Raw genomic sequence first — 25,382 nt, 5'->3', positions numbered from 1 at the left:
TGTCCTTGATGTGGCAGTCTCTCTACTTCCTGGATTATAAAGGGCTTTTTTCTCTTAAGTTTTTAAAGTCTAATTTGAATTCCAGGTAGTTAGCATACAGTGTTATATTAGTTTCAGGTGTACAGTGTAGCGAATCAATACTTCCATACAACACCTGGTGCTCCTCATAGCAAGTACCCTCCTTAATCCCCATCCTCTAACCCATCTCCCCACTCACCTCCCCTCTGCTAACCATCAGTTTGTTCTCTGTAGTTAGGAATGTGTTTCTTTCGCACGCGCTCGCTGTCTCTCTCTATCACACACATTTTCCCCTCAAGCTGGTTTGTGTTGTTTTCTTAAATTCCACGTGTGAGTGAAATCATATGGTATTTTTCTTTCTCTGACTTGTTTTGCTTAGCATTGTAATCTCCAGATCCATCCACGTTGCTGCAAATGGCAAGATTTCATTCTTTGTGTATACATACCACATCTTTTTTACTCATTCACCAATCAACGGACATTCAGGCTGCTTCCATATCTTGGCTATTATAAACGATGCGGCTATACATGTAGGGGTGCATGTATCCCTTTGAATTAGTGTTTTTGTATCATTCGGGTAAATACCCAGTATGGCCATTGCTGGATCATAAGGTAGTTCTATTTATTTATTTATTTATTTTATTTTTGAGGAACCTCCATTCTGTTTTCCACTGTGGCTACACCAGTTTATATTCCCATCAACAGTGCACGAGGGTTCCTTTTTCTCCACATCGTTGCCAATGTACGTTGTTTCTTGTGTTGTTGATTTTAGCCATTCTGACAGGTGTGAGGTAATATCTTATTGTAGTTTTGATTTGCATTTCCCTGGTGATGAGTGATGGTGAGAATCTTTTCATGTATTTGTTGGCCATCTGTATGTGTTCTTTGGAGAACTGTCTGTTCAAGCTACAAATAATTGGATTATTTGTATTTTAGGTGTTCATGTTACAAATAATTGGATTATTTGTATTTTGAGTGTTGAGTTTCATAAGTTATTTATATATTTTGGGTACTAACCTTTTATCAGATATGTCATCTGCAGATATCTTCTCCTATTCTGTAGGTTGTCTTTTAGTTTTGTTAATTATCTCCTTTGCAGAAATAATTAACCTATGCAAAAGCAGAAGCTTTGGATGTAGTGCCAATAGTTTATTTTTGCTTTTGTTTCCCTTGCCTCAGGAGACATATCTAGAAATAAGTTGCTACAGCCAATGTCAAAGAAGTTGCTGCCTGTGTTCTCTTCTAGGATTCTCATGGTTTCAGGTCTCAAATTTCGATCTTTAATAGATTTTGAATTTATTTTTGTGTGTGGTGTAAGAAAGCCATCTGTTTTCATTTTTTGCATATTGCCGTCCAGTCTTCCCAACACCATTGTTGAAGAGACTGTCTTTTACCGATTAGATATTCTTTCCTGCTCTGTGAAAGATTAATTGACCACATAAGTGTGGGTCCTTTCTGGATGTTCTATTCTGTTCTATTGATCTATGTGTCTGTTTTTGTGACACTGTCATACTGTTTTGATTATTACAGCTTTGTAATATAATTTGAATACTACAGCTTTGTAATATAATTTGAAGTCCGGAATTGTGATGCCTCCAACTTTGCATTTCTTTTTCAAGATTGTTTTGGAAATTTGGGGTCTTTTGTGGTTCCTTACAGATTTTATGATTATTTGTTGTAGTTCTGTGAAAAATGCTGTCGGTATTTTGATAAGGATTGAATTAAATGTGTAGATTGCTTTGGGTAGTATAGACATTTTAACAATATTTGCTTTTCTAATCCATAAGCATAGGATGCCTTTCCATTTCTTTCTATCATCTTCAGTTTCTTTCATCAGCGTTTTAGAGTTATCAGAGAATAGGTTTGTCACCTCTTTGGTTAGGTTTATTCCTGGATATCTTATTATTTGGGGTGCAATTGTAAATGGCATTGTTTTTTAAATGTCTCTTTCTGCTGTTTCATTATTGATGTATAGAAATGAAAGAGATTTCCATACATTGATTTTGTATCCTGCAACTTACTAAATCCGTTTATCAATTCTAGCAGTCTTTTGGTGGAATCTTTTATGTTTTCTATGTTAGTATTGTGTTAGTATTGTGTTAGTATCGTGTTAGTATCATGTTAGTATCTATGTTAGTATAGTTAATATAGTGACCATTTTAATTCTTCCTTACCAATTTGGATGCATTTTATTTCTTTTTGTTGTTTGATTGTTGTGGCTGGGACTCCAGTACTCTGTTGAATAAAAGTGGTGAGTGGATAGCCTTGTCTTGTTCATGACCTAGGGGAAAGGCTCTCAGTTTCTCCCCCTTAAGGATGATGCTGGCTGTGAGTTTTTCATAGATGGCCTTTATTATGTTGAGGTATGTTCCCTCTAAACCTATTTTGTTCAGAGATTTTAATCATGAATGGATGTTATACTTTGTCAAGCGTGTTTTCCTCATCTATTGAAATGATCATATGGTTCTTAACCCTTTCTCTTATTTATGTGATGTATTATATTGACTGATTTGTGAATATTGAGCCACTCCTGCAATTCAGGAATAAATCCCACTTAGTTGTGGTGAATGGTTTTTTTTAATGCATTGTTGAATTCAGTTTGCTAATATTTTATTGAGAATTTTTGTTTGTATGTTCAGCAGGAATATTGGCCTGTAGTTCTCCTTTTAGTGGTGTCGTTATCTGGTTTTGGTATCAGGGTATTTCTGGCCCCATAGAATGAATTTGGAAGTTTTTCTTCCCTCTCTATTTTTCAAATAGTTTGAGAAGATTAGGTATTAACTTTTCTTTAAATGTTTGGTAGAATTCACCTGTGAGGCCATCTTCTCCTGGGCTTTTGTTGTTTGGGAATTTTTTGATTACTGACTCAATTTCTTTGCTGGTTATCAATCTGTTCAAATTTTCTATTTCTTCCTGTTTTCGTTTTGGTAGTTTATATGTTTCTAGGAATTTATCCATTTCTTTTAGGTTGTCCAATTTGTTGGCATTCAGGTTTTTTCCAATTAAAAAAATTTTTAATGTTTACTTATTTGTGAGAGAGAGACAGAGTGTGAGTGGGGGAGGAGCAGAGAGAGAGGGGGACACAGTATCCAAAGCAGGCCCCGGGCTCTGAGTTGTCAGCACAGAGCCTGACGCAGGGCTCAAACTCACGAACCGCGAGATCATGACCTGAGCTGAAGTCAGATGCTTACCGACTGAGCCACGCGGGTGCCCCTGGTTTTTTTTTTCCAATTTTTAATAATTACTTTTCTAAGAGTCTAGAATTAAGTAAACATACTGGTAAATTTTAATTTCTAAATATATTAATTGATGTTCTTTTAAGCAGCATAGGGCCCAAGCATGATAATAGCTGTCGAACATTCTGCCCCAAATATGAACTGGATGAAAAAAAAAAATTAAAATGTTCTGTGCTTTGTTCATTGCACTGCTGTTAACTAAGACGGCCACTTACACCCTTCCTGCGTCCAACCTTCCATCAAAATACTGAGCAACATGTCCAAGAGTCCACATCCCAATTATTAATGAGGAAGAACATAGACGCATCCTAGCCTTCATAGAGGTCATCTCTGACTATTTCAAATTTGTCCACGAGAAGCGTGCTGAAATGTTCATTTGGCACTTGTGATGTTTTAGGACTGCTGGTGTCTTCTATTTATCCAGGCAGCAGCCTGCCACTCCTTGATGACCCAGTGCTCTTCCTAAAAGCTGCATATTATTACTTCATAGACAGTCAGTAGATGGATCTTCAATGCAGTTTGAACTATACAGTAATGGGCTTACCTGTGGTAATACATTAAATATAGTTTCATCTTTGGATATATTTGTATTAAATTTGAACCAAGACTTTAATCGAAATGTGTGTTGTTTTTTTTTTTTAATTTATTAGTTCAGTGTCAATAAGGTAAGAAGTTAACACATTCCTATTCACAGTAAGTAAAACCAGAACTAATGCTTTATATCTTTAGGTCTTGATTTTGATTTTGAGCCATACTATTTGTTCCCTGAAGGGAAGGCACTTTGATTCCAGTTCCAAGAAGAAATCATGCATAGAATAAAATTATAAATTTCTTTTCAGATGTTCCTGAGAAAGTCAATGAGGGAAATGTATGTTAATCTAATCTGGCCTAGGCATGCTGCCATGATTTAGTTATCATAAATATTAATTTCTGTGCCTGAAAGATGAATAAGGCCAGTGAATTTTAAATGGAAAAAAGAAAATGTTTTTAAGAAGAAAGAAAAAGTCTGTATGAAATATACCTATTTGCAGTGATCATTTTTAATTCTACCCACTAATGTGCAAACTAAAACACTTAAACTTTCTCTGTCTTTAGGCTGATGGCTTTTCTATAATTCTGTCATAGTATTATTAACACTAGCTCAAGATGAAACTGTGAAGCACTGATAGTAATACTTTGGTAGAGTTTTAGGGAGATTGTCAGCTTACAAATAGGTTATACAACTATAACTAGTCTCATAACAATTAGGCAAAAGAAGTTATGTAATTTAACCAAACATAGTCTAGCCATTCTTTATTTAAGTCAAAAGTCTTGAGAAATTATAGAACTTAGAACTTAATTTTAGACCCTTATAATATTCTTGAGATGCTTTAGAACATATTTTCAATATATTTATTAACAGGAATATTAATTTTCTGTTTTTTTTCCTATTTGTAGATAAACAACTGTATATCTCAAGTTTTCTTTGTTCTGAGTAATTCAGAAATCAGTCTCTGCTATAATTCAAATATCCTGTTATGATATAGATATTAGAGTAGAATAACTTTAAATAAAACAATATTTATATAGAATTCCCACTGTCCATACAAGTTTATATTCTGATTAAGGGATAGAGGTATTTATAGATAGTTTTATGTGGAAGGGAAAAGTCATTTATTACCTCAAGTAATAGTTTTTCCCCTAATTAGAATATGGTATCAAGAGACCAAGCACATGAATTTGTGTTAGGTTTGAAGAGATTCATTTCATCTCCATAGTTGTCACATGTATTTTCGGTGATTTTTAAATTTTAAATTGATCTGTTAATTTACAAGTAATCAGAATTAATGCAAAACTCTTAGTTGTAGGGAAGACACAGGTCACGTTGAGAGATTGAGAGATCAGTTACTATTACTGAGTAAACAAATCTAAAAATCTCCTCAAATCATGAGTCAGACCATGTCATGGATTATGAGTTACTTCTGGCTGTCACTAGGAGATGGCTTAATATTATTCATTGTCTTATGATGACACTAAAATAATCAAATCTTATATTGCACGACTTGAGCTATTTAGCTTCTTAATGGATGTATGTTTCTAGGCTTCATAGATTACCAAATATTAATTCTGAGAGTTTTGAAAGCAGAAGATCCACACTAACTGTGAGTTACTTTAGACACATAGAATGAATGAGTTGAAAACTCAACAATTTCTTTAAATACATTCTTATTAATTTTATATGTCATCTCCATATTCTTTGACATGATCTGCCAATACATGTTAGGTATAGATATATCACTTGAAACCCATTTACAAATTGTTATTTATATATTGAGAGATGGAACAGAATATCAAGCACTTGAAATTTCAGTATGTGGTAAATTTCATGATTAAATAAAAACAAAATGAATAATTTATTGCTTAGAAGTAAGGAATCCCACTTGCAAGTGCTATGTGATAATATATGGATAGCATATTGAACATCATCCATGCATATAACATTTTTAAGAGGTAACAAGGAAGAGTTAGTTGCGTGAAGATTGAAATGTGGAAAAGTAGGGCTGAGATAGTAGAAGAGGTTTAGAGAATTATCTTTTTTTCCTACTCAGAAGACTGGATAGATTTAATAACTGTTTTCAAGCACTTTGAAATCTGTTGAATTGATCATGATGACCAGCTGTATGCTCTGTCTTCACTGATGATGAAAAACAGGAAGAGGGTTTGAATTATATCATGGAAAGAGTTAATGTATTTATGGTGAATGGAAATCATGGGTGACCCATGAAGTTTTTAAAGAAGTTTTGTCATTAATCAATTTTTTTTACAAGGAATGTGGTCTTTTGTTTAAATTATGCCTTCAGATAAGACTAGACAGAGGAAACTTATTGTTGTTTTGCCAAAAATCTGAAATTCACTTTAAGTTCAATTTATGGCTCAATTTTCCAATTTGAAATAAAAATAAATTATTTTCAATTTTCATAATGAAATATTTTAAATAAAAAATAGAGTGAATAAAAGAAGACACCCAAAGACTCTTTTTTTATTTTTATTTTTTTGGAATGTTTTTTGGTTTTGAAGGAGAGAGAGACAGAGTGTGAGCAGGGGAGGAGCAGAGAGAAAGGGAGACACAGAATCCAAAGCGGGCTCCAGGCGCTGAGTTGTCAGCACAGAGCCCAACGTGGGGCCTGAATTCACATTCTGTGAGATCGTGATCTAAGCTGAAGTCGGACGCTTAACCAACTGAGCCACCCAGGTGCCCCGACCCCAGGCACTCTTAACTCGGCTATGTTAATGACCAATATACAAGGAATCCTGTTTTATCTATATCCTTTTGCCCTTCACAATTATTTTGGAACCAATACCGGACATCATGTCATTTCATCTGTACATATTTCAGTTTGTATTTTGCAGGCAGATTAACAGTAATTCATTAATATCATCATCTATTTTTCCCATAGGTTATTTGAATGAAGATAAAAATGAGGTCCATATCCCCCAATTGTTTAATATATCTCTTAAGTGATTTGTAACATAATGTAGAGTTTCAATTTGATGGTTGCCGACATTATGATATTTAGTGTATTACTCTGCTGTATATTCCTTATGGATTGCTGGGTAGATCTAGAAGCTTGATAAGACTCACGTTCACTTTTTTGGCAGGAATACTCCACAGATGGTTTGAATATTCCTAGTTAGAGACATGTAACTTCTGTTCATCTCTTTTTGTGTGTTGTTAGCAACAGTTAATGATCGTAACCTTGATTCATTGATTCACTACGTGTACAACATGGTCATAATTCTAAATCTATATATACCTTCATCATTTATTAGCTGGAGGCTTTCCAAAAAGGAAAACCTGTCTTAATTAATTATTATCCTGAGTATAGTTCATATAGGAAGAGCAAAAAAAAAAAAATGCATGTTTCTCTTCCTTTATTTACCAATTTCAGAATAGTAAGTCAGCTCCTAGTATCCCTCAAAGACAACCAGATATTTATATATATATTTAAATGTCACTGACTCAATTTCTTTGCTGGTCATCAGTCTGTTCAAGTTTTCTATTTCTTCATGTTTCAGTTTTGGTAGTTTAGATGTTTGCATATCATTAAGAATTCATGGATTTAAGATATTTTATGTATTTAAAAGTCTTTTGCAGTTATTATTCTTATTGATACCCAATTGCCTCATCTTTACTTAAAGTGATCTTTATTACATTGGCTCCTGAGTCCTTTGACACAATGCTGGTAGTTTGGGAGGGCTTCCTTGCATTTTGTATCACAAGGTGTTCTAGGCTAATCTTAGGTATGCTTGGCTGGTGTTTAGGCAGTGAGAGTTTTAATGATGTTTTCCAGGTACTATAGTTTTAACATTTAATATGTTTTTTTAAATTTATTTTTTATTTTTATAAAAACATTTTTATTTATTTATTTTTGAGAAACAGAGAGAGAAAGTGAAGGAGAGAGTGAGCACATGAGTGGGGGAGGGGCAGAGAGAGAGAGTGAGGGAGAGAGAGAGAGAGGATCTGAAGTGGGCTCCACACTGACAGCAGCAAGCCCGATGTGGGGCTGGAACTCACATATCATGAGATCATAACCTCAGCTGAAGTAGTCAGACGCTTAACCATCTGACCCACCCAGGTGCCCCTATAGGTTTTAACATTTAGAATACATTTATTTTTGCCATAGTAAATGGATTTAATTAAAGTTTAGTACATGAATAAAATTTATAGAGCACATTAGGTAAGTCTCACATTTTATGGGTAAAAAGGAATCAGCATTCTTCTGAGAAACATGCAGTTCTTTCTGGAATCGGGAAGATGATGTGATAAGCCCTGAATTCTTTTTGGAGTCCAGATTCTGTGTTGTTCATTAAACTATTAATAGAAATGATGCATTTAGGTTGGCCGTGAAGAGCTGGAGTGATGTGGAAGACAAGTTTATGTACTGCTTTTCCAAGTGCTAAGCTGCAGATTTAACTTTAGGCAATAAATTCACAAATTGAGGTAATGTACAAACAATTAAAAATAAAAATAACATTTTCTCAGTCGTATGATGCAATAAGCAAAATTACTACTAAATATGAAACTGGTCTCATAGTTTGGGAAATTAAGTAAATGTAACAAGTCTGTGTTAGAAAACCAACTGCTACCATCTGGTTGATAGGTGAACATTTTAATCCCTATGGGATCAGTCCCAATAACAATAACAACAACAAAACAAAACAAAACAAAACGATATAACAGAGGCTGAGGAGAAGAAACTGCTGATTGGGAGACATTACAGCCTCCTCGAGATTATTTGCTCCTGTGCTCACAGAGACTCATGCAGATTTGTCTCCCTGAAAGTGTTACGACCTCCTCAAGGATGTTAATTGGAAATGATAGAACATCACACGTAACGGAACAGTCTTTTCCATTCTGTAAGAGAAAGAAATGTGTGCTCTGTCTTTGTATTTCACTTTAACCAAAGGTATCACAGACATTACTCTTTAGTAACACCAGAAAAGAAGACAGCTGAGAGAGCTGAAAGAAGGGGAGACTGTTTATCCCTCCAAACTCTTTCCATCAGAACAATAGCATGTAGATAAAAGAGTTTCTGATGTGAAGTGGAAATAAGTCAATGTTGATAAAGATCGTAGCTGTAGCTTTTTAGAGGAGTCAACATCCCTTCGGTTGACGAAAATAGCAGCCTTAAAAATATATCCGCCGTCGATTTCACAACATAATTCTGAGTTATTTAAGTATCTTTATTGGTCATCATTTTTCTTTGCCTTCCTAGGCTTATCAACGCTGCAGGCAGTGCTGGACTCTGCTGCTGAGAAGAAATGGCAGGTGACTGCTATCAATGTGGGAAATATTAACAATGACAAGAAAGATGAGACGTACCGATCACTTTTTCAAGATCTGGAGTTAAAAAAGGAACGGCGTGTCATCCTGGACTGTGAACGGGATAAAGTAAACGACATTGTAGACCAGGTTGGCTATGCTCTGTTTTCTAATGGCACCAAATATAGAATGTGCGTGCAATGTCAGCATTTGCAATGAGTATTTGTGTGAGGTGCTTGAACAGCAGTTTTTACTTTATGGTTTATGTAGGATGCAGCAGGGATCATCAATTAAATTATCTCCGGCATCAGTTAGCAATAGCAGATGGTCTTCAATAATGCTGACACATCATACTAATCATTAAATATATTCAATATGTAATTCCTGACTCTTATGCTTTATATGATAAGCATTACCTTAAACTTTGATATTTTTAGTTGGAAAATTAAAATTTAACTTGTTGAACTTTTTAGGCATAAAGAAATAGCCACATTAAGTGAAATTGAGGCTGGGTTCAAAGGGAAAAGTGAGTAGTTCATGAATTCTTTGGCAAAACATGGAGTACTTCAATCATTAGAGTGCAGTATGGAACATTAAGTCTATATTGTTGTCTGGATGGGTGCTTGTCTTCAGAAAAAGTGTGTATATGTTTTTCCAGGAATCATTTTTTTCCTCCTAGTAGGTAGATTTTATATCACCATAAAGCTATTAACCTATGAAATTAAAATATGTAGGAGAGTCGTATTCAGTCTGTGTTTGCTGTTTGAGAAGTTTACCGTACATAAGGATGTTTTATCTGTGCTTATTACCACACCACCTTGATTCCATTTAAGATTTTGGGGGGGGATAGGACAGCCATACAGTGATATCTTACTGATAAAAATAAAATCCACTGTATCACATAGATAAGGTAAGTGACCAGGGATGTTGCTGAAGCAGCGGAAGCAGCATCATAATTTACTAAGTTAAGGTTTGCTTCACTGGATATCTGGTTTTCCTAACTTGTAGGTGTGTGTGTGTGTGTGTGTGTGTGTGTGTGTGTGTGTGTGTAGTAGCTTCTAGGGATAATATAGGATTGGAAGAAAAACATGCAGTTAAGCATGCATTTCTTGGCCCTTTCAGCCTTTGAGGAGACAATTAGATTCACTAATTTGTATAACACAAAGCATTTTGAAAACATAAATGTTGATGAAGCCTTAATTGATATGTAATAACACAGGCCCTAAGACATACAAAATGGATCTCACATAAAATATTAAATAACTGGATAAAACTAACTTGTTATGAGAAAGGGCTAAATGTTATATGCCAGAGAGGTGAACATTTCAGTAGAAAAGTCTTGGTTCCTGTCTCAGGAGATGAAGTTTGGGTTGTTTTTAACCCGAAGGCCTCTTGTTCAAATGTGAACTTCAACAACTCATTTGAATTTCATAGGAGATTCTCATTAAAACTGAATTTTAATAATAGTCATTAGTCTTTTGTTTAAAGAATTTATGTATTCATGACTCATCATATTAAATGTTGGTGAAAGCTGTTTTGAAAATAATTATTTCTAAAACTAGAAGAGAGAAACTATAAGAGAAATTGGGAATACATAGAATGTAATGTTTTGAAACAAATATACGATGATTAAATACATGTCTATATGGACATCCATTCAAAATGTACAGAGATTTTGCACATGCATGTTATTTGTGTTTTCATAAGACACTTTTGAATGTATTAAATGAGTGTGTACAGTGGTTGATTGCATCATTCAGCAAACATTTATTTCAGACATCCTCTGTGTCTAGAATGAGAGACGCAAAGAAGGAAGAAAGAGTGGTAACTTGGGGCACCTGGGTGGCTCAGTAGGCTAATAAGCATTCGACTGCAGCTCAGAACATGATCTCATAGTCCGTGGGATCAAGTCCCACATAAGGCTCTGTGCTGGCAGTGTGGAGCCTGCATGGGATTCTCTCTCTCTCCCTCTCTGTCCCTCCCCCACCACTCTCTCTCCCTTTCTCTCTCTCTCTTTCTCTCTCGAACTTAAAAAAAAAAGAAAGAGTGGTATTTGTACCCCATGAACTTATTGCTTAGAGATGAAGACCAATTTTACTTGTCATATTAGAGTATTACAATTTATACAACAATGTGGTCGAAGAGCCTAGAAGAGAAAAACTATCTTAACAGTGGTAGGAGGATCAATGAAGGGTTCATGCACATACTGGCAGCATGTGTCTGGCTTGGGTTCCTTCATTTACTCATTCAATACATTTCTTTGACTTTCTAATGTTTGCCAGACAGGCACTGTGTAGATCCAAGAAAGTAATGTTAAGCAAAACAGTCAAAACCCTGTTAAGGTGAATATTTATGATATATTTACAGAAATTAATGCATAAGTATAATAATGGTATATCTGACAAATGAGAACAGGATGTTATGAAAAAAACGACAGAAAAAATTTAGATTAGGAGATCATGGAAGGCCTTTGGGGAAAACAGTTTACCAAGCAAAAAGTGAGGTTGAAGTCCATTTCAAGAAAAGGAAACACTGTTTACTTATTCACTCTATTAATACTTATAGGAGAACAGAATTGCTGAAACTTTATTTCATAATAGCTTAAAGTTAGAAAGAATCACTTTGTTGATTATGCGTGTTTTATCATTCAATAAAACCTCAGAGTTATTTATTTCTAGTTGTGGTTAGATGGGAAAGAACTGATCCGTTAGAAACATTGAGAAATCAGTATAAATTTGCTATTGTTAGTGCAATGCTAATGATTATTGTAAAGCAAAAATGTGAGTTAGTATGACCAGCACTAATTCCTATTTACGGGTAGAGTTAGTGAATTGTCGTATCTCCCCGCTTTCTCCCAGGGAACACTTAACTCAAGTAAGGGCTACTGATAGCACCGTTTATAGAATGTTCTGTTGTTGTTGTTCCTAGAAGAAAGACATGCATGAGTCAGAAAGTAGAATGAACAGTAAGCAGAATCAACAGATGTCAGTAGGGTATGTGAGGGACACAATCAACTCAATTCAAGTGATGCTAATTAATATATTTTTCATCCAGAAGGACATCTGTTCCTTCAATACAGAGGGTTCGTTTTCTTGAAAAAAGGTGATTTAGTTTACCTAAAAATGGGTTAAAAATAATACAAGCCCTAACTCTCTTCCAACTAGCTATCACTTAACCTCAAAGGGATATTTGGTGGAATCCTTCCTAGGATTTTGCCCTTGTTCTTTAACTAAATGCATTGCTTTGGAGTACCTGACTTTGTCCAGGATAAGAGAAGGTCAGAGAAGTCTTCTCCCAGGAGGTAACATTGGGTTGAGATTCCTTGTGCTTGTAGCATTAATAAGACAAATGATATGATAGTGGAAAGAGCTTTCCTAGCAGAGGAAACAGAATATATAAAGCCCTGAGGTAATGGAAAGAAGCCCTTTTGTGCACAAAATTACTGAAAAACAGGGCCGATGAGGCTCCAGTGTAAAGAGTGGTAAAAGCCTGGAGAAGCTTGCAAGATCATTGGACTTCTCAGCATAAATTAAGGATTTTGTCTCTTAACGCTGGAAGCAATGGGAAGCCACCAAAACAATTTAATTAGGCAAATACGCTAATGATTTGAATGTTTGTCTATAGCCCAGGTATTTCATGCTTTCCATTGATGTGACACTTCTCTTAAAAATAAAAATTACATTTTCATACCTAAGTGCTAGGACTACCACATGACCATTTTACCAAATTCAACTCTCTTTAGTTGATGATGTACAGGTCAGTGAAAAGTCACATTGATTCAGTAATATCCCAAACTGACGTGAGCATTACCAAAATGACCACTTGTTCCGTGATGTGTGTATCTCACCATTGATTTTTGACTTAGATTTGTGGAGAAATATTAGCTTCTCTGATACTTTGCTGCCTCGAGCTGGAAATAATAATGTTCATTGGAACTAAATTATAAGCATTTCAAGATTCTTAAGATGGGAATATTATTTTATAGATTCATGTAAGAATTCTTTTATATACTTATTAATATTTTTTAAATGTATGTACTACTATAAATTTGCGTGTCAGTGTGAATATAAAATCTCAGATGTTGGTTTTAGCTGTTTAAGGGTTTAATGAAAAAATAGCTTTTGTAGGAAGAAAACTATGGCTTATTATGGATTCATACATGTTTTTAGTTTTATATTTCTTAAGATCTTGTGATCTAATTTTCACTATTGACAAAACTGAGGTAATTATGTCTGTTTAGTTATTGACTTCTTGAAAGAAGTGATGATAAAGCACTAAAATGTATTGTTACCTTTTTCTGAGAGAAATAGTCACTGTTGTGATAATTATATCTTGTCAAATATGACTCCTCATAGAATATCAAAAAACATAGTAGATAAAATTCTATTGTTTTTCTCATTGGGCCATAACATCAATAATTTTACATTTATGTTATTTGCACTTATTAAATAATGGTTTCTTTATCTTTGTTAGGTTATTACCATTGGAAAACATGTTAAAGGTTACCATTATATCATTGCAAATCTGGTAGGTGAATTAATTGATATTTATTATTTTAATAGAGATGTTTATTAATTATAAAATAGTTGTGAATGATCAGCATTTATCAGTGGTATTTTTAAAAACATATTGTGATTCTATTAATCAATTAGAAATGATATTTTTCTGAATTTGTTATGTTTTGGATTTATTTCCTATTTTACATTTTCTAATCAATCTCCTATTATAAATTATGTAAGAAATTAGAGAACGATATTTGACAAGTTTATAAATTGTCTTAAAAAGCATATTTAGTTATGGAAAAGTTTCAAAAATACATAAAGCTTAATTATTCAAATTTCCTCTTGGTTTTCATTGTCATGGTGTTTTTACATTTTTCCTTTCGTTCATTCCTTTAAAGTTTTTAGTATATATAATATAGGAAATAAATGCCCATTTGCGAGAATATCTCAGTGAAAAATTAAAGCTGGGAATGTCAAGAATATTAATATATTATTTATTTCTGATTATCTACTTACTATGTAAGCAACACAATGAAATTGAATTCCTATAGCTGATGACTTTTTCATTGGGATTTCTCTCAGATTATGATTATACTGAATATCCAAGTGGTTAATTGTATCTCTCTCTTAAATATAATCAGAGCCCTTTAGAATTATCATTAGACATTTTTTTTCAAAATAGTTTTTAGATCAGCAGTAAAATGATCTTATGCCTTTATCACTGCAAAGGTTTATGTTCTTTAAAGAGGTATGATCTTCCTTGATGAGAATACCACCTTCCCCAACCTCTGAAAAATAGTGGGAAAAGGAGGGAAAAAATAAGAACTTATTCTAAAAAGCATAATAGGGCTTGGGAAGGTTTTCATATCTACATAAGTGTAGATTTATTTCATGGTTTCTGGAATATCAGATTATTGTACCAGAAGACGTTATTGTTGGTAATCATGGAGAAAAAAACAAACAAACAAACAAACACCTCACAACTGATAAATACTGTTTTCACTAAAAGGTGGCCGCAGTGATTTAAAATATTAAATCTCAAACTTACATGCTACTGCTAGAAGTTGGTTGTTCAGGTAAAAATTCTGTTTGCCCATGAAATGGCTAACTACAATAAAATTCATCAGAACTTACCCATTAATATGTTATTACAGATCCTAAATGACTTCCCACCTGAGCAGCGAGGGTTAAAATAGATAAAACTCTGTATTCACTCTTTTCAGAACTACATTCTGTGCAGGGAACAGCCTGGACAGTTAGTCCCCTGTGTGAATTGTGCCATTTGATGAACAACACAGAGCCACATTGAAAGCCGTGATCTTTAAAAATGTCCAGATGGAGAAGATTATATTGGAACATTGAGAAATAATGACAGAAGGTGGCTCATCAATTTGAGAGTTGATATCTGATTCTATGAAAAAGGAAAGAAATGTACGAATGACCAAAGTAAAAAGATTTAAAAAAAAAAAAATCAAAAAACAAGTTCATGCTGCTGTCATGCTTCTAGGGAGAAAAGTGCCTAATACTTTATCTGAATTCAAATTGTGTTCCTCCTTTTCTGAATACTTGGTATCTTCACCATATGGAACTCCTAATGAATCAGTAAATTCAAAGAATCTGAGAAAAGCTGTGGTTTCTGAGAACTAGAAGACATTTGAAAATTCCACTGACATTTCAAATTGAAGAATGCCATTCAGAGTGGAAGCGCTTTGGTCTTCCAAAATCTTGATTGGAAATGTCCCCTTTTTCCTATCCAGTGTGTGTTGAGAGTTAAAGGTGGTGGTTACAAAAGATAGTAAAGCCCTTTAGATACCACTGTTGATTAATTTCCTCAGGAATTGGTAAATGCTTGATTAAGCTCCCAAACACAGGTTGTGATTAAGTTCTTGATACAGCACTTAAGAGGATGATTTGTGCATAATGTGACCAAGAAGTGGGCGTAAAGGGATCTACTTTTAATTTCCTCAATCCATAGATATGGACAAAAAGTGCTGCAACCAACCCATCCCTCCCAGACTATCTGCCTTCCAGTGTGAAGCACATTCATCAGGGAGCCTCCCCCATGCACATGGAAATTCCAATAAAGTTTTTTTAGTGTCTTACTCTTAAATAGCCGAGTGGAATTAGGCATTTGTGAAAAGTCTGGGCCATGAAGGATATAATATAAAACAAACAGATAAACGAATGAATGAATGAATAAATAAATAAATAAATAAATAAATAAATAAATAAATAAAATAAAGTAAAATAAACAAAAACAGGGCAAGCAGATAACACAAGACAAATGTTTAAAGCTATAATGGATATCTGCAGAGAAATAAAATACATTTTATCCAAAAAGAAGAGAAAGAGTGCATTATGAAAAAGAAAAAAAGAAAAAAAAAAACCTCAGAGAATAAGAAAGAGCTATGGGAAGCTAACTTTTTTTTTCCCTAAAGTAACAAGTAAAATTATGTGACTTTGAAGATAAGCTTAAGAAAAGTCTTTACGATTATGTAACAAAATGACAATACCGTATGAAATGCAGGGGAACCTGTAAAGGGACCTAGACATTTACTCTAAAAGTTGCAATGTGGTAATAATAGGCATTCTGGAAAGACACAGTAGTGAAAACGGGGGTAAGAAATTGTCAAAGAACATTCAGAAACATTCCCAGTACTGGATGACACAAATGTGCCCCTTGAGTACAGAAAGCAATGAAAGAAAAGAGACTTCCTTTCATATTTCAAAGAAGATGTCATCATGACATTTCAGGGAAAGATAGATCTTAAAGATTTTGGACAGGTGGGAGGTGGAGGCAGAGAGGGGTACAAAGGAGGTCAAAATTTTGTATTTATTACCAAAAATAATAAGGAATAATGACATTGTATTTTTCAATAGAAACAATAGAAGTCAGAGGAACAATGTCCTCAGATTATAAAAGTTTGAACTTAAAATTCTGTACTTAGCCAAAATACTAATCAAGTGTCAGAGCAAAATAAAGATATTTTGAGGGGCGCCTGGGTGGCGCAGTCGGTTAAGCGTCCAACTTCAGCCAGGTCACCATCTCGCGGTCTGTGAGTTCGAGCCCCGCGTCAGGCTCTGTGCTGACAGCTCAGAGCCTGGAGCCCATTTCAGATTCTGTGTCTCCTTCTCTCTCTGCCCCTCCCCTGTTCATGCTCTGTCTCTCTCTGTCTCAAAAATAAATAAACGTTAAAAAAAAAAATTTAAAGATATTTTGAGACATTCAGTGTCTCAAAAAACTTACCTCCAGTGTGTCTCAGGAAACTATCGGGGGGTCTGAAAGAAGGGAATAAAACATGAAAGAATAGTAATCAAGGCAGCCAGATTCGGAACTAGTCAGAAACATGGTGAAGGGACACTCCAGGGTATTGTTGCAGAGAAGACGGAAAGAGGAGCCAGTTCAGATCACAGCGTTTAAGAAGTTCTCCTGTAAATTAAATATTCAGAAAAAAAAAAAGAGAAGCAGATTACTTGATATGTTTGAATATGTTGTTTAGAAAAGGAAAGATTTACTCGTATAAACATGAAAAGTTCCCATGGAGCAACTGGAAAAAACTAAAGATAGGTATATAGAAAACTATAGTAAGTAGTGAAAACTGTAGTAGTGAAAAACTGAAGCAATTATTAATGTGAGAATGAAATACCTTTCATGCAGGAAAATGCAGCCTCAGCACATTATCTGGCTTTGCTCTGAATAACAGAATTGCAAATATGAAAAGCATGAATGTGAAATGGATGAGGAGGTAAATGTGAATGAATTGCATACTCATCTGACATAAGCAAAAACTCAATAAAAAAATATCTAAAATGGATAAATTAAGAAAGCATATGTGGGGACGCCTGGGTGGCTCAGTTGGTCAAGCCTCCGACTTTGGCTCAGGTCACAATCTCATGGTTTGTGGGCTTGAGCCCTGCGTCGGGCTCTGTGCTGACAGCTCAGCGCCTGAAGCCTGCTTCAGATTTGGTCTCCCTCTCTTCCTGCCCCTCCTCATGCTCTGTCTCTATCTCTCTCTCATAAACAAACAAACAAAAAAAAATTATAATTAAAGAAAAAAAAAGAAAACATATGTGTCATGCAGAAATATGGAGATAAATATATGAAAAACAAAAATTATTGAAATTGATTGTTTTGAAGCAGCTTAATTGAAACAGGGTTGGGCAGAGCAGAGAATCAGCAACTTTTGTTATATATTTTTTTGCACTGTTTGCATTCATTATTTTGATAAAAAGAAAAAACAAAATTATGAACCAATAACAAAGTAATTATCCTTCTTTACACAAATATATTAAAATATACTTTCTTGGGGCGCCTGGGTGGCGCAGTCGGTTAAGCGTCCAACTTCAGCCAGGTCACGATCTCGCGGTCTGTGAGTTCGAGCCCCGCATCAGGCTCTGGGCTGATGGCTCAGAACCTGGAGCCTGTTTCCGATTCTGTGTCTCCCTCTCTCTCTGCCCTTCCCCTGTTCATGCTCTGTCTCTCTGTCCCAAAAATAAATAAACGTTGAAAAAAAGAAATAAAATAAAATAAAATATACTTTCTTAATATCAATAACAAAGACAAGATTCTCCTATATTTTGAATTCAGGGATAATTTCAATCCTTATGCACAATAATAAGGAGTAAATGTATGAGGTGAAAAAGTTAATAATTGTGATTTGTTAAAATTGTGATTTCATCTTGTGATTTCATCTTTGAGAGAATACTCTCAAATTGAGATAGAATTTATGACAGCACAAAATTTGAAATCAATGGAAGTACCACATAATAATAGTTTTAGTAATGACTGAATTCATTCTAATAATGCAAGAGATTGATTTTTAAAATTTAATACATTTTATAAAAAATTAAGTTACATACTTAATATGAAATTGTTTGACTGTTCTCAAATAATGACTAGTCATTTAGTACCCTCCATTCTTATTTTAAAGGTGTCTTATCACCTGAGAGAATGAACAATTTTAATAAGAACAACTTGCTCACAATGGTGTAGCTCCCAGAGAACTAGCTTTACGTTATCAGGTATCTATAACCATGTGGTAGTGCTCTGTTGCAGAATCAATAAATAAAACCCGTCCTTATCCATGGAAGATTTCTCAATAAAATGGAGAACTTTTATGTGAGTACAACCAATAAATATTTATTGATTAAGGACCTACTGTGATTACAAGATGATAGTAGGTATTGGTGCCGAGTACTGGCTGATAGATGCATGAAACATTTCCTATAAGCTTTTGATCTCGTGTGCTCTTTGACATCTGTAAAACCTCAATGTATAGGTTATTTTGTAAATGTTCTCTTTGATTCCTAATGGAAAGCCTGACATGTGTTCTATGTCTAGGGCTTTACTGATGGAGACCTATTAAAAATTCAGTTTGGAGGTGCAAACGTCTCTGGATTTCAGATAGTGGACTATGATGATTCCCTGGTATCTAAATTTATAGAAAGATGGTCAACGCTGGAAGAAAAAGAATACCCTGGAGCACACACGACTACAATTAAGGTATGTATCTACCTCCCAATATGTACATCTACCTCTGTGTCTATGTATTTATATATCTGTATCTGTATCTGTGTCTGTCTATATCTAATTGCTAGCAAGTAGCCTGTTCTCTGCAACACTCTAGGAAGATAAAAATCTGTTTGTTCTAGTACTTATAAAAAATGCAATGCTTCATGCAACCAAACAGAGAATCTTTGAATTCTAAATGCAGTGCACTGTTCTGTTGGGAGCACTACCCAGATTCATCTTTTATTCTCCCCATGGAGACTTTACTTGTTTATTCAGTGTATTTTATTATGTGTCCACCTGCATACATATATTTACCTCCAAATATTAAATGTCTCTGCTGTTGATAGGAAGGTTTGTTTGTTGTTGTTGTTGTTGTTTTTTCTTTTTTGGTCACCTTATTGAGAGCAGAGACAAGAGTGGATCAAAGAAAGAGTAAGTGGAATGAGATGATCACATTCTTTATGCAACTAGATTTTTGAAAATTAAGAGCTTCAGAACATAATGCAAAGTATTTCAAAGGAATAATGATTTTGTTTGCTTGTTTGTATATTATTAAGCAGATTGTGTATCAACCAGTCAGGGACAGTATTATTTCATTTACTCTCACAGTTATGTTTATACATCAGAGAGAGGTTTTCTTGTTGTTTTCTGCACATAATGGAAAAAAAAAAAAACAGATATGGATGTTTGGCTTTAAATTTGGGTCTGGCTGTGAGACTGGTCCTACGTAAGGATTGAAGTTCTCTACTTTGGGGTATATAAATGGATCCTGTTAATTTTAAGTTAAATTCCAGACAGCATTTCATAGAATGTTAAAGAATAACCCAGAGTTCGTTTTTTTTTTCTCAAAACTGTGAGGCTTCTTGTTTAGTGACTTTGACTCATACTCCACATTCACACTTCTTATAACAATATTGTGGGCTTGTGGGAGTGCCGTCATGTAGCAAGGCTGATGAGAAGGAAAATGGACACCTAGTCTTTTCGTTGATGTCAGGGTACATCTACACCTGTGCTCAGTAGAAGTCTGACTGCTGACCCTTGTTCTGTGGAATTGCAGGTTTCTACCCATTCCAAGATGGTGCCTTTTTATCTGTCAGATAAACATTGCATGTGGCATTCATCCCCAAATAGAACTAACATGGTAGTCATCATGTTCCTCCACTGCTGCCTATCGTGAGGAGGATGAGAGCAAAATGAGATGATTATTGTCCCAAGGAAGTTGTATCATTATGGAAGTTCATGGGTCATGCATCAAAATACAAGGCAAACTTGGAGTATGAGACATCTTTGGCAATGCATTCTATTAACAATCTTGCCAGATTCTAGCTCCAGATTTTGCTCTGTTGGAAGCTTGCTCCCTTCCTGCTGTAGCAGTTCCCCCTGTAGTGCCTTTCTTTCAGCTGCTTCTGCCAAGTTTCAGAGAGATCGTGATGGCCCTTGGGTGTGCAAACAGCATACATAGGGTTATAAGTTTAAAAAAATGTAGGTTCTGATTCAGTGTTTGACCCCAGTTAAAGATTCAACACCATTTACAAAGACAGCACAGCTTTGGAAACAAAGGCTTCCATAGGAGACACATTTTTTACAGCCTTTGAAGCTTGATAAAAATTAGTCTGTGCAACCAAATGGCTTTGGGTAGGAGTTCATCTCAACACAGACATATTGCTCATTTACTAAAGCACCAGGGACTGAATTAAAGAAAAAAAAAAAAAAAGCTCTTTGATAATCTGTAATCTAATGGAGGAGACTAACATGTCAATAAGCAAATACGATAAAGGATGATGCATATAAAATACGCCATCTCCCTGCATATGATTAGGACAATATGGGGGAAGGGATGTGAAGGAGGGCTCTCCGAAAATGGGGCATCTGAGCAGGGATGTGCCTGGAGAAAAGGGTGTGCCTGTGTGAAGGAGCCTGTACACAGACTCAGAAGTGACCCAAGGGCATGACTGAGTCAGGAAACTGTACTTGTTTGTTTCTTTGTTTGTTTGTTTTTCCACTGTAGGAATTTAAGATATTTGGATTGGGTGGGAGAGGGACATACTGTGGGAGTTGTCAAGAGATAAGCCTCTTCAACTGTCAACAGACGTAAAAGGTAGGGATTAGAAAACAGGGCTTTCAAGATTTTTTCTGCTTCCATGGGCAGAAGAAAGGAAGAAAGGCCATATAGGGCATGATATAGCATTTTCTAATACAAACAAGTAGCGTATTTTCAATATATGATCTGTTTAAGGAAGGAGAGTAAAAATATTTCCCAATGAGATTATTTATTTTTATGTTGTCTTTGGGTCATTGTACCAGGTACATTGCCTGATCACTTAAATCACATTTTATTATTACTACAATAAAAATTTAAATTATAGGCATAAAAATCTGCAAAAATGCAATTCATTACATAAAATTCTCACTATGGCTAGGCTTTGGAAATAATATTGCAAATTATAAGAGTATTAAGTAAATCATTGTTTTAAAGTCTTAGTCTTCTCCAAAAGTTAATGAAACTTCCATAGTTTCTTAATTAAAATCATTCTTATTTGATGAATAAAAGTAAAATATAAATGTTTCAATATCAACACATGTCAATAACTATGAAATATAAATTACAAATGTTAAATTTCTTCATTCTTATATTCTGTACAAAAAATAACTCTAGAGTCATGGCACTGAGATTTTAAATCTGGCTCACCAATTCACTAATTTCAGGCAACACTCATTCATTCATTTATTCATTTATCAATTCGTTTATCCACTCAATACTTATTTATTGAGTTTTACTCTGCAGACTGGCACTGTTCTAGGTGTCAGAGAAATGACAAAGTTCTAGTCTTTGGGGATTTATAGTCTTCAGACTAGAAACTAGCAATTGCCTTTTAGCAAGGATGGAAATTGTCTTAATGACATCCCAAAGTCAATATATTCTAAACTAAACTTTTGATTTCCCACTGCTGCTCCCTCTTCAGCACCTGCAAACTTCCTTCAACAATCTTTCTACCTCATGTGATGACAACTCCATGTTTTCAGTTGTTACTTGACCAAGAACTTGGAAATGGCCTTGACTCCTCTCTTTTCCCTGCAGTCCACATCCAATCGTTCAGGAAATCCTATAGGCTCTGCTGTACTTCTTAACCCCTCTTCTGTAACCACCCTAAATCAATCACCATCGTCTCTCTGCGAGGATTATTGCAATGGTCTCCTAGACTGGTTTCCCTGATTCCACATTTGCCCTTATCTTTCATGTTTGTGGTCCTTTTAAAACATAAATTAACATTATCACTGTGCTGCTTTAAGCCCTCCAATAGCCCTCTGTTTCACATGGGGTAAAAGCCAAAGTTATCTCTTTGAGGCCCTAAATACTCTGTCTCCCAGTCACAAGTGACTCATCTCTTGGCATTCTCCCCCTTGCTCATGCAGCCTCAGCTACATTAGCCTTTTTGGTGTTTCTTAAGCACGGAAGGCTCTTAGGGTCTTTGTGCTGGCTATTTCCTCTTCTGGACTGTTCTCCCCTAAATATCTGCATGGCTAAGCCTACGTCACTCTTCAGATCTTTGTTCAAATGCTATCTTCTCAAGGAAGGAAGTGGCAGGCTTTCTCTTTAAAATTGCAATCTCGGGACACCTGGGTGGCTCAGTCAGTTAAGCGTCATACTCTTAATTTCAGCTCAGGTCATGATCTCACAGTCATAAGATAGAGCACCACATCAGGCTCCCTGTTGAGCATGGAAACTGCTTGGGATTCTCTCTCTCTCTGCCGCTCCCCTACTCATCTCCCTCTCTCTCTCAAAAATAAATAAATAAACATTTAAGAAATAAATAAGTAAAATTGCAATCTCTTCATCCATCAGGGTATGTCCATTGCTAGCTTTCCCTGCTCTAGTTTTTGTCATGATTACCTTCTAGTATACTGCTTTCATAATTAATATATTCATTACATTGTTCATTGTCTGTCTACTCCAACTTGAAAGTAAGTGCCACGGGGGCAGGGATTTCTTTGTTGTTTGTTTACTGATATATTCCAAGCTCCTAGAATGAGGCCTGGCACATAGCTGCTATTTAATAAAGGCTTTAGAGGAAATCAAAGATACTGTAGTAGTACCCATAATAAGCTGGTCTACTCCATGGTCTGAAGTGAGAAAAGGCTTTTTTGAGGAAGCAGTAGTGAATTCAAAACTTGAAAGGATGGTAGGGATTAAGAGAGAAAGGACAGTGGCTCCCCACAGAGAAATAGGATATGTAAGGTTCCGGGGCACAGAAAATGTAAATATTTCCATAAGGCCAGAGTCTGGACAGAGGTGTTTTGAGGGAATTCAGACAAATACTTCTTTTGAAATATGTGTTAGCCAGGGGTGCCTGAGTGGCTCAGTCGGTTGAGCGTCCTACTTCAGCTCATGTCATGATCTCACAGTTCGTGGGTTCAAGCCCTGTATTAGGGTCTGTGCTGACAGTGCAGAGCCTTCTTGGAATTCTCTCTCTCTCTCTCTCTCTTTCTTTCTCTCCCTCTCTCTGCCCCTCCCCCACTCATACTTTCTCTCTTTCTCAAAATAAATAAATAAACTTAAAAAATAAAAGAGAAATATGTATGATCTAGATTTTGTGTGCCCTGTAGATTTACGAAGGAATTTTTTATCCTATTCAGAGAGCAATAGGGAACAACCAGAGGAGAATGAATATCATGTTTTGATACAAGAAGATTACTGACTACACTACCTGGGTGACAACAGGTTGTAGCCTGTGTATGTGATGGTCCGGTAAGCTTTTAGGAAGATATCACAAACAATCCAGGGAATTCTGAAATGTGGTCATAGCATAAAGATGGAGGGAAATCAATGGACTTGTTACAGTTGGCAATTCTTTCAGGTCTTCTTATTTGCAAAATAAATGATTATTGCAAGACTCATGATGATTCTTCTATTATATAGGAATATAAATTCAGTTGAGAGATATTTGTGGGTTAAAAACAAGACTCTGAAAGGCAGTCTGTATCTTTGGTATCTTACTGGCCCCAAATCTCATACACTAGTTTGCACACAGTAGACACATAGATATTTATTGAAATGAAGACTAATGAAATGAAAAATATAAATTCTGAAAATAACAAATCACTAAGAAAGGAAAAAAAGTAGTTATCGTTGTTATGAAATTTGGTTAAAATTTCTGCTCTGGCATTTGTTATGTCCCTTATTCAGCCCTGGCAGAAAAGTAGTGTTACTTTATTGGTGAAATGTAGAATGACTGTAGTCATCAGACATGAAGCTTCTCGATTTAAATGGGACAATTCAAGTGAGCATTTGGCTTTCCATAAAAAACGTTCCAGAAGAGGCAGATAATGAAGATGATTTGCCACTATCTCAAAAATAATTTATAAATACTTCTATTTTTAGATAGGTTTTCAGTATTTTCAGTGTCTTCAACAACTTGCCAGATTACAACTACCCATTCTATCTTGTCACATCGACAATTTGAACCTTAGTTCAATTTTTGTGTCCGTAATGTTCTGCTGATGTTAAGGAATTCAACAATAATACGTGACTGACATTTTTGTGGCACTTTAAATAACGACTTTCCCACCAGAATCTCATTTTCCTCAGGAAACGACTGAAAGCACAGACCCAAACTTTTTTAATTGCTGTCCTAAGAGAGTTACTAGGCCTGTCTGAAAATAGCATCATCTTTTTCAGTTTTGTAATTAGCACCGTGCATTATATAGTACCCTGGTGACTTAATAGAATTAATTCTGCTTCTTGAACATTTTAACTGACCAAAGCCACTGCTAACACGTCGGTGTCCCCTACTCCTACTATTATTTTGCCACACAACATCCTAGAGGTTTGACATGTTTAGTTCCTTATATTGTAGGTTTAATTGATTGATTTTTTTTTGTCTTTTTATTTTATTTTAGTCATTTATTTTTTAATATAATTTATTGTCAAGTTAGCTAACATACAGCGTATACACGGTGCTCTTGGTTTTGGGGGTGGATTCCCGTGATTCATCACTTACATAACAACACCCAGTGCTCATCCCAGCTAGTGCCTCCTCAATGCCCATCACCCATTTTCCCCTCTCCACCGTCCTCCCATGGACCCTCAGCTTGTTCTCTGTATTTAGGAGTCTCTTCTGGTTTGCCTCCCTCTCTGTTTGAAACTATTTTTTCCCCTTCTCTTCCCCCATGGTCTTCTGTTAATGTTTACAGCAGTGCTTTCAACAATAGCCAAATTATGGAAAGAGCCTAAATGTCCATCAACTGATGAATGGATAAAGAAGATGTGATACACACACACACACACACACACACACACACACACACACACA

The 25,382-nt window shown here is 35.3% G+C and overlaps 1 protein-coding gene across 5 annotated transcripts in view; it reads left to right on the top strand.

Moving 5' to 3' along the window:
- GRIA2 (glutamate ionotropic receptor AMPA type subunit 2) overlaps positions 1-25,382 on the top strand; it is a 160,988-nt gene that overhangs the window by 86,643 nt on the left and 48,963 nt on the right. For all 5 annotated transcript variants that reach the window (XR_005789051.1, XM_040471615.1, XM_040471613.1 and 2 more), the window contains exons 4-6: positions 9,011-9,207; positions 13,531-13,584; positions 18,901-19,062. Coding sequence is in view for 4 of the 5 variants with exons in the window: in XM_040471615.1 (XP_040327549.1) it covers positions 9,011-9,207; positions 13,531-13,584; positions 18,901-19,062 (413 nt within the window). In the remaining variant the exon portion in view is untranslated. The remainder of the gene's footprint in view (positions 1-9,010; positions 9,208-13,530; positions 13,585-18,900; positions 19,063-25,382) is intronic.

Source organism: Herpailurus yagouaroundi, unplaced genomic scaffold, assembly GCF_014898765.1.
Source record: "Herpailurus yagouaroundi ecotype Mexico unplaced genomic scaffold, PumYag 28, whole genome shotgun sequence".
Taxonomy (NCBI): Eukaryota; Metazoa; Chordata; class Mammalia; order Carnivora; family Felidae; genus Herpailurus; species Herpailurus yagouaroundi.
Note: the sequence above shows the minus strand (reverse complement) of the source record. Positions and strands in the feature narration are given on the sequence as shown.